At 39.4% G+C, this 16,786-nt stretch overlaps 1 protein-coding gene across 2 annotated transcripts in view; it reads left to right on the top strand.

Annotated features, from left to right (window-relative positions):
* LOC147034583 (kin of IRRE-like protein 1) overlaps window positions 1–16,786 on the top strand; it is a 319,700-nt gene that overhangs the window by 139,083 nt on the left and 163,831 nt on the right. For both annotated transcript variants that reach the window (XM_085885676.1, XM_085885686.1), the window contains 2 exons: window positions 14,514–14,660; window positions 15,666–15,815. In XM_085885676.1, the coding sequence (XP_085741802.1) occupies window positions 14,514–14,660; window positions 15,666–15,815 (297 nt within the window). The remainder of the gene's footprint in view (window positions 1–14,513; window positions 14,661–15,665; window positions 15,816–16,786) is intronic.

Genomic DNA, 16,786 nt, shown 5'->3' with positions numbered 1-16,786 from the left:
GTTATGATCCGCAAACTGATTTTGGCACAGGTTTTACGCCGGATGCCCTTCCTGACGCATTCCTGGTCGCCTCTTACAACACAGGGATAAGGATTGGGTTTCGCCATGATTCCGGGCTGCCCTACACCCTCTCGTAGCATTGCCCAGTGCAGAGCTCCTGTCATCAAGCGATCCTCCAACCCAAGCCTCCGAGTAGCCGGATTACAGGCACATGCCAATACGCCCGGTTGAAGTTATTCGCTAATATGAGTGAGCAAAGTGAAAGAAAAAAAATTTAATCGTTCAGAGATCGTTGCAGCCTGTTACAAGTCAACGCATTGTTGAACAGGCTAAAAAAACATGGTGGCTTCTGACCCCAGCGTGGTTAACTAGGACACGCCTTTAAGACCCCATCGAGAGCGGTGACCAAGCGTTTGCCTGATAAAGGATATAATTAAATATGGCCATTGGTTATCTTCAAATAGGGTGTTTTATTGAACCCAAACACTCAATTTTCAGTCATGCAGCTCCTTAGTGTTTTCATAGTATGCATGCAAAGTTTCACGCTGCGTGGTTTCATAGTTTTTTAGTTATGGAGGAGACACACTGATACAGACACAGACACAGACACAGACACAGACACAGACACAGACACAGACACAGACATAGACACAGACATAGACACAGACATAGACACAGACACAGACACAGACACAGACACAGACACAGACACAGACACAGACACAGACACAGACACAGACACACACACACACACACACACTGGCATTTATTAGTATAGATTGGAGGCAATTTCTTCATGATGAATGATTATCTAAATAATTCCGATTTTTGTTCAACTGTTATTTGCTGGATAATATTGAAGTTTAAGACATCCCTTGATCTCGCCTATATTACAATAGCCTGCACAATCCATGACGACATAATCATTGAGTCTTCTCGACATGTACATTGGTGTGAAGCAGCTTTGCTTTCTCATTTATTTCCCTCTTCAGGGTTTTTATTCCCTCTGTTATAATCATCATAAGTGTCGAATTGCAGATGTGCCTGACTTCAGCATTGAGCGAATGATAGGTGTTTGCTTATTTTAAACCCACACTTTTTTCCAACCTTCTTTTTGTAATCATCTGCAGAAATGTTTTGGTCAAGGTCTTTCATCATCTGGCTTGCCACTCCTGACATTCCACCGAAGGTGTCAGGAATTTGAAATTTGTTCAGGGTGCTGGTGATAACTTGTCGTCTCATTGTGAGCATAACACATGTGGGATCTTTAATGTCCACCAAGAAGCAGTGCTGGCAGATGGGTCTTCCTGCTAAGCTTGCTTCGGATGGATGTTGTAACATTGTAGGCTCAATCTACAAGTGAAACACCATTTTTACAGTTTATAACATGTTGAAGATTCAAACCCGACCCAGACATTTCAAATGTGAGTGCACATAGCTCTGTGCTATTCCACCAAACCACAGAGTGAAGGACCCTTTGGAATGCAGAGTAATTGCATGTCCTGATTCAGCCTACCTGATGCATATATGTTTGCTTGATAACCCAGAGGATGTATCTCGGTGTTTGTTTACACAAATTCGTATTAAATCGTTAAGTTCGAGTTACATTTGGTTCGCATAGATTGAACAACCTCCCTCGGGACTTGATCAATGGAGACCACCTTCCCCTAAGTGACGGAAATTGAAGGAATGCGATAAAAGCACAATTTCCATTCATCCTGTAGCCGCTGTCTTGGCTGCCAAACATTTTGGCTGCGGCTTTCCCATATCATTAAAGTTCAGGAAAGGAAGTGAACGAGTCTTTGCGGATGGAATGTAGGTCGACTAAACATTGCTGTTTTTTTTGGTCCTGAACTTGGTAACCCCTGAAGTTCCAGCATTCAGTTGGCATCCGTGCAGGCAAAAAGTCAGATAATTACATCTTTAATTCCTCTCGACCATCTATTTAGCTTCTGATTGATTGTACCAAATGGGAGAAATGTCATTGTGATTTAGTGGTGACTAGTTTGATCGGCATTGCGCTGGTGAAAAGACTGCCCATTATCCTCCCCAAAACAGACTCTTCAGCAGAGTGCTCAGACGCAGCTTAATTAAAAGCATTAACAGTCATGGGAACTTGCAACAGCCCACCGCCTGGATTAATGATCTCTGGTGCTAATAACTGGCCTCACATCAGAGCATCTATACAAATTGTTGTCTCCTCAGAGGTTACAATTGTCGTAAACAAAGGTCACGCCATCTGTATGTGGCATGTCTTGGCTCAGGGTTATCATCAACTGGGCATGGATGAGAGTAGAAGTTTGGATTCTGCCTTGGTTTTGTGTTTAGGTCGGGATACGGTCCAGAGCATAGGAAGTCCTACCCAGAGAGTCAGCAGTATCAGGGTCTGTACTGACATTTGGTCGACAACATCGGCATTCAATTCTATAAATTCTGGTCGGCTGATGGCGTACGTGTTGTCTCCTGCTCTTTTTGCTTTGCCATGTTTGGAAAATTCACTCCTCATGGCACCAAAATGCTTCTACTCTTCATTTCGTCTTACAGAGATTATTCTTGTATCAATGGGAGTATGCCGTTGCAGTGAATATCCTTGAAATAGTTTTGAGCCGGTTGCTTTCGCATTAAATTTGTGCATTTCTGTGTACTGCAATGCTCATCCTGCTGCGGTACGGTGGAATTTTCATATCACCTCTTTGCATTAACTTTCAGCCCACCCAGCTAGCTCGAAAAACATTTGTTTTTGATCACATCTTGGAGGGCTGGCCATTTTATGGCCAATTCCACATCTACTTCACCAGCCTATCTGCTGCTCTCGTCTCTTTATATGGAGGAGGCAATGAGAATTTTTTTCCAAAGTTTTGTTCTTCATGAATCGTTTTATTACTTTGTGATGTCCCACATCCACCCGACATTCAAAAAAGATGTCACAAAGCCCTAATGGCAATGCAGATAGAGCTAGATCTTGAAATAACCATGAAGTTTGAATACCCCTACAATATAATGCACAAGCTGGATTTATAAGGTCTATAGTTATCGATGCACTGGGTGTCTGCCATGTCAGCACCATATACTTTCTTTTCTTTTTCACAAAATGTTAAAGTCGAGGTTATCATGATATTGGAGTCAAACATTCTGAAAAATACCAAATGTGGCAAAGGTACACATAAAGAAAGAAATGTACTATAAATATATAATATTCACCGCATTACATCTTACCAAGTACACGTGATTTCTCGTATTTAGCATGTTGCAAGTGTCAGAAAGTTATTAGTTATTGAGTATGTGAGGTTGAATTTTGTGGACAATTTATTCATTTACGAGTCGACATCATGTTCACAAAGCAGATTTATAGGAATATTGGCAATGTAATGAGAAAAGGAGGTGTAATGGCTGGCTGGACTGTAATGGGTAATCCTGAAAATGAACTAATTTCATGTTCTTTGGTAAGTTAATGAAGCATTGACGGATTACTCCCCAGTCTGAACCCAATATATCGGCATTGTCAAATCGACTGAAATTTGCATGAATATTCCAACCTCCGACATATAATCAAGGAATTGGTGCAAAGATTAAAAACAAAATATCCTCAGTCGGAGGTTCGATTCTGACCCTGGCAAAGTCATAGTAAAGACTTTAAAATGGTATGCGCTGCTTCGTTGCCTGACGCAGCATTTTAAAGGTTAGAGAATGGACAAACCCCATCAATTGGCATCTATGGGAGAGGGAAATGTCTCCTTAATTTCCCTGCTGATTGAGAGAGAAAAGCAATGTTACATAGATGGTGTTGCTGGTAACCAGAGTGCACCGGGAAGTTACGTTCAGTGACACACAAGCTCATTGACCTTATTTGTCTGAAGTCAAGCCTCTGACTCATGTATTTGGCTGATGGGTGCGTGCATGATTTGTATGACAGTTCCTCTGTGAACCAGACACAATGCAAACAACAATTAAACGAAGATCAATTGTCTTCTTTTTAAGCCAGCAATACAGCTTCATAAATCCTGAGCTAGTTGAAGTATAAACCCAACATTCATCGGCAGACATTTTCACACTGGAGAACTTGCTTTTGTATGTGACAACAAAGTGAGTGTTGGAGGTGCTAAGTGAGAGGTAATGACAGCAATATTTGAAAGTCCACATGTTGAGTTTATTTATCGATAGTCGCAAGCAGACAGACTATAAGTTGAGGAAATGCCCCAAGGGAAAGAGGATGGGCCTGGGGTGTTTGTTGGAGGTTTGAAAGACACAAGGGTTAAATTATTCAACTCTGACAATCTGTGCAGTTAGAGTGAAGAAATAATAGAAATGTTATTCATTCAGTCAGAGAGGATTTTTTGTTTTTAATCCTTTCATACATTGACATAATGAAATGACACACCAGTCAGTGCCTGACAATTTGTACAAGCAAGTTTGCGAAGAGGAAATGCTGCATTACTTGATTTGAGGTTATATATGTATGTATGTATGTATATATACACACACACAAAAACACACACACACACACAGTATATACTACAATGATATAGCTAAAGCCCAATCAAGATTTTTGTTCACCGCTCCTTCCCAATTCCATCTCCAGGCGATGCATGACGTCATTGCCGGGTACCGAAGGGTTTACTCAGTTTTCACTCCATTTGTTTGTTTGTTTGTTTTCTTGTTTGTTTGTTTTTTTTCTTGGTTGTTTGTCCAGGCGATATCTCAGCCATCCTTTGAGCTAGGAAGCTGAAATTTGATGACAAAAATGAAGGTGTGCTTTGGCGAAAAATATTTTTTTATTTTTAGAATTAGATTATTTACATATTTATCGACTTATTAATTACATATTTATTTTATTTCTCATGCTGGCAATATCTCCGGCATCTTTTGGAGCAAGGAAGCTGATATTTGGACGTGACAGTGACCAAGTGATTTGGCTATAAAGGGTATTTTTGATTTATTGATTAATCAGTTAATTATTTAATTTTTCGATTCATTACTTAATTTTCAAAAATTTAGAGATCCCGATGAAACAATGGTGCTTCAACGTATGCTTTAGCCAATTGATTAAGAGATTAATTATTTTACGATTACTATTAATTTATTTTAATTATGCAATTGATCACTTAATCAATCAATTATTGTACACCGCTCCCTCCCAATTCCGACTCCCTGTGCTGCAAGGCGGCATCGCCGGGCGCCAAAGGTGCCCCAGCGATGTCGCGCACTGGAAGATTGTTGTACACCGCTCCCTCCCAATTTCTAATCCAAGCAATTATTGATGCCATCGCCAGGCGGTGAAGGAAGGGAGTACTCAGTTTTCACTCAGTTTTCTTGTTTGTTCGTTTGTTTGTCTGAGAGATATCAAAGCCATTCCTTTAGCTAGGAAGCTGAAATTTTGGGACAAAGGTGATGATATGCTTTGGTAAAAATTAATTTTTTTTATTTTTATATTAATCAATCAATGAATTAATTAATTAATTAATTATCGATTTATTCGTTTCTTATTTATTTTATTTCACATCCTCGCAATATCTCAGGCACCTGTTGAGCTCTGGAGCTGATATTTGGACATGATAATGACCAAGTGATTAGCCACAAAGACTGTTTTTGATTTATTGATGAATCACTTAATTGATTACCTAATTAATATCGATTTATTAATGACATTTATTTTATTTCTCAGCCTGGCAATAGCTCAGGCACCTTTTGAGCTAGGAAGCTGATATTTGGACATGACGGTGACCAAGTGATTTGGCGATAAAGGGTATTTCTGATTTATTGATTAATCAATTAATCAATTAATTATTCATTACTTGATTAATTACTTAATTTTCAAAAAGTTTCAATTTCGGATTAAACAGTGGTGGTTTAGGTATGCTAATAGCAAATTGATGAAGAAATAAATATTGTATGATTGTTATTTATTTATTTTAATTATACAATTAATCAGTTAATCAATCAATTATTGTTCACCGCTCCCTCCCAATTCCGACTGCATGTGCTGCAAGGTAGCATTGCCGGGCGCCTAAGGTGCCCCAGTGATGTCGTGCACTGAAGGATTTGTTATTTATTTATTTCACATGGTGGCAATGTACTTTGAATGTACCACGACTTGTTTTTTATTTAGTTAACTCCTTTCTGAAATTTCCCACCTGAAGCAGTCACCATAGCATTTCTGAGCAACTTGCATTTAATTACCTGTTTACAATTTTGAAGCTGTCACTCACTTATAGATTCAGGCTCATGTACTTTATTTATTCTACCTTTTCTATCCATGAGCCGAGTGTTTCCATGACATAATTTTGGAGGAATGGCCGGTACAATCTCAAACAGCAGCACTTTGAAACAAATGCAAAATACTTTTGTTTGACCTACAAGATTTGAGAGTAATGCAAGAGTTGGATGATGGAGGATGAAAAGTAAACGCGCTTGTATGGTAGTAAAACAGAGAATAAAAAATTGGTGGCTGAGGGATAAACAAAGATGCACAAGGATTGCATCTGCCAGTTCACTTTCCTAGAAATCAAAATGCTTCATTAAATACATTTGTGATTCAGAAACTCTTCAATGCTTCGGTGTTGGCTTCGCAAAAAGTGTGGTCAAAGCCTTTTGCCTTTTTAAACGTCTGCTTTTCCCTTGAGGTACCAGACTGCTCAGATTACGAGGCATAATTCATACAATTGTCTCACTAAACGGGAAAATGTCATCACTGGTGATTGCATATTGAACCAAGATTCAATTACAAATTTGGCCCACTGGGTGTATTTCCAAGATATGGCTATGATTTATTACCAAGATGTTTTTGATGCATTTCCACCTGCAAGATAGGGTGGAAATTTGGAAATTAACCAGGGTACTGCCGATCAATCACCTACAGTTTATACAACCAGAATAGACAGTTCAAAATCAACTGTGCTACCTCTCCCCCATCCTGTTAGATGAGGGAAATTGAATCTACTCATACATTATTTGAGAGAAGTGGGGCAGATTGCTACTGTTTGGGAAGGTGGAGCAAGGTGCCCCCCACTACCTCCTCTGTCCTTTTTTAGTTTAGTCAATATTTACCCTTACCAAAGGAGAGGGTATTGCATTTGAGTCTATTTGTCTGTCTGTTTGTTTTGTTTGTTTGTCTGCACAGAATGTGCTTATGTAGGCTGAAAATGCCACCTCGTGGTAGCCAGTAGTATACATTATCTCTTTCAACCGAATACCACTATAAAGTATGGGCAATTAGAATGTGAGTACGTTGAGAAAATACATACTAAAAACACACACAAACCTCACAAAAACAAGTGTTTGTGAGGGTCTGCAATCTTTGATTTCTCTTTCTAGTTCTCTTTTGAAATTGTGACCTGAACCATCAGTCAGAGAGCCCTCTGGTGCTAAGTTTTAGGATACTGAACATATAACCAGGAGTAAGGAGCTTATATAGCATTTTTACCTCTGCCGCCAAAAGTGAAGGAGGTTATGTTTTTACACATCTTTTTCTATTTGTTTGTTTGTCTGTTTGTTTATTTGTGTGCAAGATATCTCAAAAAGTTGTGGACAGATCCGGGGCAACATTTTGTGTGCAGGTTGGATTTGTGACAAAGCCGCACTGATTAGATTTTGGTTAAGATCCGGATCCGGATCCGACTGTTCAAATTTTTTCGTGGTTCTTCACCATTGAGAGATAGGGCCAAAAATGATATTTAGCATGATATCTCAAAAAGTTATCGATGGATTCGGATGAAACTTGGTGGACATGTTGGGTGTTTGACAAGGAAGAAATTATTCTATTTTGGTGAACGTCTGAAACCGTATGTGGATACGATAATTATTTCGTTTTTATAGTAATTCTTCACCATTGAGAGATAGGGCCAAAAACGATATGTAGCATGATATTTCAAAAATGTATTGGACCTGATATGTTCTCGTGAATCAGGCATTACTTGGTGCAGGTATGTGCTCTACCAAGTGCCCTTCTAGTTACCTCTGCCAATGAAGGTGGATGGAGGTTATGTTATGTTTTCATTCCTGTCTTTGTTTGTTTGTCTGTTTGTGAACAGGACATCTCCAAAAGTTGGAGATGGATTCGAACGAAATTTGGTGGAGAGCTTGGGTGTGTGACCCAGCCGAAATTATTAGATTTAGTTGAACATCCAGATCCGGATCTGGATCCAATAATTTTTTTGTGATTATTCGCCAAAAACGACATGTAGCAATATTTCTGAAAATGGTGTGGACTTTTTTGTACGAAACTTGGTGTGCAAGTTGGGTATGTAACAAGGAAGAATTAATTAGATTTTAGTGACGATCCAAATCCAGATCCGATAATTTTTTTATGTGATTCTTCACCATTGAGTGAGAAGGCTAAATCCTTCACGGATTTGGACGAACCTTGGTGGGCAGGTTGGGTATGTAACAAAGAAGATTTGATTCGATTTTAGTGAAGATCTGAACCCGGATCCGGATCCGGATCCGATAATATTTTCAGTGAATCTTCTCAATTAAGTGACAGGACTAAAATGCTATATGGCACAATATCTGAAAAGGTTATGGACGGATTCAGATGAAACTTGGTGGATGAGTTGGATAGGTAACAAGATCAAGCAGATTAAATTTTAGTTCAGGTTCGAATCCAGATCTGGCCTATCAGTGGAATATGAAACATAAAGTAATCAGCCTGGCGTGGGGATGCACGCTACCGAGTGGCCGTTCTAGTCGTTCATTTATTTATTTATTTCATAGTAACAAAAGGCTTTTGCAAGGCCTTGCACATATAACATATGTCGGACAAAGACATAAGTAGACATAAGTGTTCTTTTACATGAATTACAAGGACATTAGTAGACAAGGGAGAAACACATATGTGGTATCGGTACTAGGATTTGAACCTGGTTTTCCTACATCATGAGTCAGAGGCTGCGATGGGAACACAAGTCGGTCAACCGTTTGGTTTGGAAAACGGCAGGGGGAAACTTGCCCCACCTTCTCTATCTTCATGTCATCTTTGGATCCATGTCACAAAATCCTTTTCTCCATCCACAAATTACATTTCCCATTATATCCTCTTTAACACTACATTTCCCAGGTGAATTCAAGCTAATAAAGCAATGGCACCCACATCATTCTCAACCTCTTTCACTCTCACAGATTGTTTATCATTGAGTGATACATTATGCTGGTCTATATAATTCCGATCCCCACCCCATCCCCAATTCACACCATTCAATATTTACATTCTCTCTCACTTATAACCCTCAGATAAGTGTGCGATGGAAATGAATGCATTAAACATGCAATCATTCATTTGCAGTACTGTAGGACTTCGACTTGGTGATATAAAATGACAATTCGCTGGAAAGCAGTATTTAAATGAGCTGTGCAATGAACTTAGACAAGTATAGTCGAATAACAAAGCAAACCGGAGTTTACATTTTTGTGATATTTTGAAATTCAAAACTTGCTCCATGAAAGTCAACTCTTTGTGTTTGTAACTTTATCAAAAGTGCTGAATCATATCTGAAAATATGCAGGCTAATTTTAGAATAGAGACTTCACCAAATAATTTACAACTTGCATAATTATACGGCCTGACTTTTCATTATTTTTTTTTTGTAGAAATGCGGCATATCTCCATAGATGATAGAAATGCATCGAGTAAGCTGGGGCAAGAGCGACAACACCTGTATATTTCCCTCCTCCTTGGCCTTTTTGGTCAGGATACTGAACATTATTTACATATCATATTGTCTGCGACAGTAACAGACAGAGAGCCCTCTGATGTCATTGTACAGCAGAAGCGATATGAACATATAGCATGAGCGACAATATTAGATGCTGGTGGAAAGAGGGATGAGGCGCTAGGCTGGAGGGTGGGTTGCGGTGGGCCTTTGCCATTACTGCTATGAGCAAATTACCCAACGATATTCTCCGGAAGATTGCAGAGCATGCATCGGCTTACCTGGGAAGGAAAAAAAGGCACATGTTGATGTTTGGGGTACTGGAGTGAAAAAATATAAATCGTAAAACTGATATTATGTGGTTCGGGGCCATCTTTTTATTTGTATGAGAATGCGAGTTGATATTTGCCTGAAGGGCTTAATTTGGTCCTTGGTTGCATTGTACAACCTTCTCTGGCTAGAAGGGTCGAGTGGTCATACATTGTTTTTAATCCCGAGTCACAGTTGGTAAGATTTATCAATTGAGAGCTGATTGGTCATTCCTCCAAATATTGGTGAGAGCCGTGATTGTGTTTTTAGCTCACCTGGACTTTAGTCAGGTGAGCTTGGGGGATCGAGCAGTGTATGTATGTGAGTGAGTCAGTCAGTCAGTCAGTGAGTCCGTAAACATCAGTCATTATCGCTTTAACAAAACACATTATTTTTATGAAATTTGGTCACAAGCTTCATATCTAATGTCGAATGGAAGTTTATTGGCCGCATCAAAATCTAAACTCCTTAAGGGGGTCTACGAGGTTTTTTTTAAAGCCCCCCCCCAAAGAAATAGGTATTTGCTCTCTTTGCCAAAACTACATGCATAATTTTGATGACACTTGACCACAACCTTCATCACCTGTAATGCACCAAAGTAAATTGACCGCATCAAAATCTGCATTCATTAAGGTGGTCTACAGGGGTTTTTGTGACCCCCGAAAATAGGTATTTGCTGTCTCCTCAAAAACCACACACACAATGTCGATGAAACTTGACCACAACATTCATCACCCCTGATGTACCAATGTTTGTTCATGGCATGAAAAAAAATTCAGGGTCTAAAGGGACTTTGAGTGATTATTGCTCCTGATCCAGTTACGCTTCAATACAGGTGGTCCTATTTTCATATATACCAGTACATTACTTGTTGGGTGATTGCTTTACCCCCCGACAGTGGCGGAGCAACTGTTTCACCAGAAAAGCCTTCAACCCCCCCTCCCCCCCCACACTCCAACTCCAAGTCCCCACCTTCCCAACCATAAGGCATCAATCCCCTCCCCACTTCAAGCTTTCAAGCCCCACCTTCAACTATAACTTCTCAACCCCTCACCAACTACTGAATGTCTTCAAACCTCCCTTAACAAAACACCAAACTCCTTTTCCAAATCTGTCCCATCTTTGCTCTCACCCCCACCCCACCTCCTCATCCTCCTTACACTCAAAAAAGCAAACGGGCATTCCCACATTGAAGCAAAATAATATTTTAAGCTTTCTGCTCCCCTGTCATACGATCATCAACTTCACAAAAACCCATCATGGTTGCCTGTCCAACTCACAATCTTAAGAGAAAATAGGTGGAAATAAGAGCAAGGAAATGGTAAGCCCCATGGTAAAACTGATGCTTGAGAGAATGCCACATAGTTATTTGGGTGGTGCATAAACAACAGAATACTGCCTCCAACGCTGAAGCCCCTCTTCAAAAGGCCCATGACACCGATCTGCTGTTTTACACTGAAGGGAAAAGCACCAACATGGAGGCCATAGGACAAAAGTTGTTGGCGGTGTAGGTGAATTGTCCAACCATTGGGTGCACGGAAACCTTTATAGTATATATATATACATACAGCACATACATATGTAATGTACATTCTTTGAAGTATCTAATATGCCTTGTCTCAGCAGTGTGTTTGTGGGTGTGTGTGTGTGTGTGTGTGTGTGTGTGTGTGTGTGTGTGTGTGTGTGTGTGTGTGTGTGTGTGTGTGTGTGTGTGTGTGTGTATAGATAGATATATTATATTGTTACATTGCTGCTTTGTTGTAGCCACAGGTCCATTCTGGTTGCCTTGTTTGAGTCCCTTGTGTAGTTGTTCTGTTGGCTGGAAGAGCATTGGGTTTAGTTTATAGAAATCCCTGCCACCTGTGGTATTTGATTCTGTGAGTGTGTGTTTGTGTGTGTGTGTGTGTGTGTGTGTGTGTGTGTGTGTGTGTGTGTGTGTGTGTTTGCGTGTGTGTGTGCGCGCATGCGCGCGCACGCGTGCATGTGTGCATGTTCGTGTCGGGTGTAATTTGAGAAAAATGAAGCTTGAGTAAAATAAATATAAGATAGATGAGATTATAAAATAAATGGAGAAGAAAGAAGTATGGGGAAGGGAGAGGGTTAAAAATCCCACCATTTTGGTTGACATAATTGTGGATTGAATGAAAGATGACCTTGCATGGCAGACTGTGCAACTGAAGTCTTCAGACTTCACAGAAGGCCTTGTGACTATCGGGTTCCATGTCAGCTTTTGTTTTTACAATCCTAGAAAAGTGTTTTTCATTGGATTTGCATAGTTCTGACAAAGATTGGTTTAGTTTGCAACAACCGGAGGAAAAGAACAACCTACACAGATGTGATATTTGAAATAAGTCTCTGGAATGATGAAAAATGGCATCTGGCCATCAAAAACGATTGATTAATTATTCAATCGATCAAATTTACTTTTTTTTTCCTTTTTTTATACTGTCGAGGCTCATATGAGAGCTAACACACAGAAACACACAACAAGGGGAGCAATCCTCGTACTTCTCAATATTTTTTGTTTGTGGCATGGTTTTAATTCTACATCAAGCGATGTACCTTCCAGCATTACCCTCTCACTGATTTCCTTGTTCTTACATACTGAACTTGCTTCACTGAAACCACTTCCCTCGTTACCCAGCTAAGTTTTTCCATAACTATCCACAAATATTACTTGGGGGACAAAGGGAGAATGAAGAGAAAAGGAAAGTTTTTCTGTTGTCTACATGTTCCAGTTGCCTGGTTAGAATTTCTCAGGTCACGTCAAAATGATTGAAATGGTTGACCATGTCAAAGACTTCTTCACTGATCACATGCCTGAAAGCCACAATACCGTGCAAATTGGAAGTCCCAAAGTGGTCCAAGATCACGCCGATAGGCATTACAAGTCGTATGCAAATGTGGCCGAGCGAGTCTGACATGTGATGTGATCTGGGTGTACAGTGTTGACTCACCATAGCCAATTATTCCTTTATGGCTCTCTCTTTTAATCACCTCAGGAGAACCACGACAACCATAATTCATGCCCGAGACCAAATATGTTTATTAAAGTGCAAATTATGGCATGGGGGAAAGAAACAAAAGAAGAAATCAACAAATAAATGATGCAACTAACACTATCCCTCACCGACTACCGACATACACACTCAGAGTATCAAACAAATGAACGGGAACCTCAAATAACTAGGTCCTTATTGGACCCAATCAATCATACCACGATAGAGAGACAGAGGGGGGGTAATGACAGGACAGAAAGAAAGTTGCGGGAAAACCCGAAAAAGTCTGGCAGACAGGTCCAGTCCCGTCGCTCCAGCAGGGTGAATGTCCCGTGGCCATGGAGTGGAGAGAGGCACGGCACCGGCTAGATGGGGTGTGACTCTGGCGTCGAGCAGTCTTGAGCAGGTGTCTCCACCAAGGTCAATGTGAGCAGGTGTCTCCGCCAAGGTCAATGTAATCTTCTCCCCTTTCTCGAGTCACCCCCACCTTTTATGCCCTTGGGTGTGTGCATCATCAATGACATATCACACCCTTCCCCTCTCACTCACCATTGGGCACTACTCAACCCGGTGGGTGTTTCAAATCTGCCATGAACTCTCACCCGATCCCTCTGAAGTTATTCGGTCCTGGCAAGCACCTAGGCCATTTTCTCACCAAAACTACTGTCAAGACCTATTGGATAATTAAAAGAAACATAAATGATGGATTACAGAGGGCAGAATGGTAAAAAAATGGAGGTCAAAAGGGTTGATAATTTTAAACACACATTCAGAGGCGGGTGGGGGGTAGTGATGGTGTCAAACTTTACATTTAAGTGACACATTTTCAATACCACATTTAATTAGTTTATGCTTATGCTAACCATTCTCATTAAGGAAATATCTACACTATATCAAGCATCTTTAACCAATAAAAGTAATTTCCACAACATTATTATTATTGTAAACATGTGCAAAATAAGAAAGAAATGTATCTAGTCATTTTCAAGAAGTGGTTTCGGACGCTCACACGGACGGATGGATCAACTGATGGATTGATGGTCTGGCAGCGCCAAAAATATAAACCTCCAAATGGTTCATGGCTAAAAAGTCGTTATTTGGTGGAAAAAAAATCCAACCTTTTAGTGAATTGTAAAGTAATTTAAAATCCATAAATTGCATTTTGAATTGTATTCCAGAATAAAATGTAACAGCAACATCTAAAACAGCAACTTACTTTGAAGCCATTAAAAAAGGGTTTCATTTTTATATCAGATCATAACCATCAACACATACTGAGGTAGGTGGAGAAGGACAGCAAATCAGGTTTGTTTCCTATTTGAACAGCAAATGGAAAGGGGAGCAATGAAAAATACGACATAGCATGTGTTTTGCCGACGCAGAAGAGCTTTAATATTTTCACATTTTGTCTGCATTACTACCTGGTAACCAGTAACGCAGAATTTGTTTAACTGCTTTAACCCATGAATGAATAACCATTCACTTTCAACTCAATTTGTCATAATACCTGCACTTTGTTTATTCCATCCCCTTTGTCTGTTGCATGGCATCTCCAAACCAGTGTTCGCCCGGTTTGTCCAAGAGCCTTCCGACAAATCGGTGGTTTCTGGCCAAGCGACAACACTCATGTGTATCATTGCCAACTACTCAGGAATTGTGCAATGGACCAAGGATGGCCTTGCTCTGGGAGCCGAACATCATCTTCCTGGTGAGAAACCACTGGCCAAAAAAAAAATCCAGCCTCATTATCGAGTTTTGCTGAAACCTCCTTAATATCAACCAAATGTGTTTGCCTCATGACTTTTTCCCAAAGAAAAAATAAATAAAAACGATGTTGCATTCACTTAAAGTTTTGGATGATCTTAAAATATCCTTTAATTATTGTCTTTTGATCTTGTAAGAAAACAAAAATCAAATTGATCTTTCATGTCCACTATCTTATTTATTGGTAGAATGAATATAAATGTTTCTTGCTAATTTGAGGGTTATTCTGGGGTAAACACATGAAATGAAATATGCATTGAAAACGATGTGTGGTTCTGCTTTTATTGAGCAAAATTGTTGATCCGATGTTGATACCTCCAACAATCTCACTTCTCAACCTGAGACTGATATCACCATGCTATACACACACAGGCAAAGGAATGTAGAAATTATTCAGTACCATTAGCTTTTTCATTTCACGGTTTCATGTTTTGAAAGCACAATTAGCAGCCAAACCTAAATGCTGATTCCCTATAAAAGCACAACCACGTTTAGTTTTAAAAGTTTATAAAATGTCAGTATGGAAGGAGCTTTTATCGACAGAGACAGTTTGCCTTTTGGACTTTGGGTATTTTCTCAGTTTAAGTTGTCTTTGCCATTCCTGAATTAATACAAATAACTACATAAGAACAGCAGAATGGTGAAGCAGTTTTTGCTGCCAAGGGAGGAGTACAAAGTTATACAATGTTTCATGTATAACCATTACTGCTGGCACTGAGGATTCGTGTGTAAACAAGCCATGTGCATTGGGATTACAAGTGATTGACAGCAGAAGGAACAATATCTCTGGTGCAATCCAAAATTGCTTTGATCCTTCCTGAATTCAATATGTTGTGAAGTATTCCCACTTTATTTCCCTACCCACTGCTGAATTAATGCACAAACAACACATCTGTTGCACATGTTCTGTTTACGTGTTTCATGCGTGATGAAATTACGTGACCTGCAGGTTGGCCACGGTATTCCATTATTGGATCAACAGCAGCTGGGGAACACAACCTGCACTTATCACATGCTGAGCTTGCTGATGATGCTTCCTATGAGTGCCAGGCCACACAGGCAGCCCTTCGCTCAAGGCCAGCACGCCTTACTGTGCTTAGTAAGGCTTTTGTTATGACCTACACACTTCACCATACTCAACAATCAGGATCAGTGTGCTATTCTTTACATATAACTCAGGACAAGCACACAGTATGATCAACTTTCCATTGAAAGTCTGTGCCCTACTTGACTTGATGGGCTCAGTCAGCCCCTCTTACAGCCTACTGTATGTATTACAGCCTACAGCCTATATATGTATATATATATATATATATATATATATATATATATATATATATATATATATATATATATATATATATATATATATATATATATGTATATATATATATATATATATGTATATATATATATATATGTATATATATATATATATATATATATATATATATATATATATATATATATATATATCCAACATTAAGTGCAGTTCTACTCTCAGCTCAGTACTTTCATACTGCTGAGTAAAGCTTTCTTCACAGCTTGCTTGTCTTACTGTGCTCATTTAAATTCTGCTCACATCCTACTGATCCCATTCTATTCAGTATTTTCTTGCATCTAATTCACTCCAAAAAGTTCAATAAGGTTCTTATCTGAAATCGGTGATCGTATTTTCCTCAATAAAGCTCAAATCAAGTCCAATTTATCTCATCCTGTTCAGAATTCCATCGCTTTAGAGCTTCATCATGCTTGATCAGGGCAGCTCTACCTTTTGTGCTTTTTCTCATTTGTTTCATTCTTTATGGTAACTCCCTGCATACTATTCCACAAAGCTGACTTATCTGCATTTCATTACAACACACCCAGGTCGAAAAACCAGTTAAAACCAGTACACATTTTCAACTGGTCTCTATTGGTTGTAATTGGTCTTTAACTGGTCTCTATTGGTTTCAACTGGTACCAGTTAAATTCAGTCAGAATTCCAATTTCCCAGTTGAAAAAACCAGTAGCTCATATTTGTACCAGTTAAAGTCTTACTGGTTCCAGTTGATACCAGTTGCAATGTAC

This window comes from Eptatretus burgeri, chromosome 1, assembly GCF_056783735.1.
Source record: "Eptatretus burgeri isolate ZD-2024b chromosome 1, Ebu_testis_v1, whole genome shotgun sequence".
Lineage (NCBI taxonomy): Eukaryota > Metazoa > Chordata > Myxini > Myxiniformes > Myxinidae > Eptatretus > Eptatretus burgeri.
The sequence above is the reverse complement of the archived record's forward strand: the minus strand, read 5'-3'. Positions and strand labels throughout refer to the sequence as shown.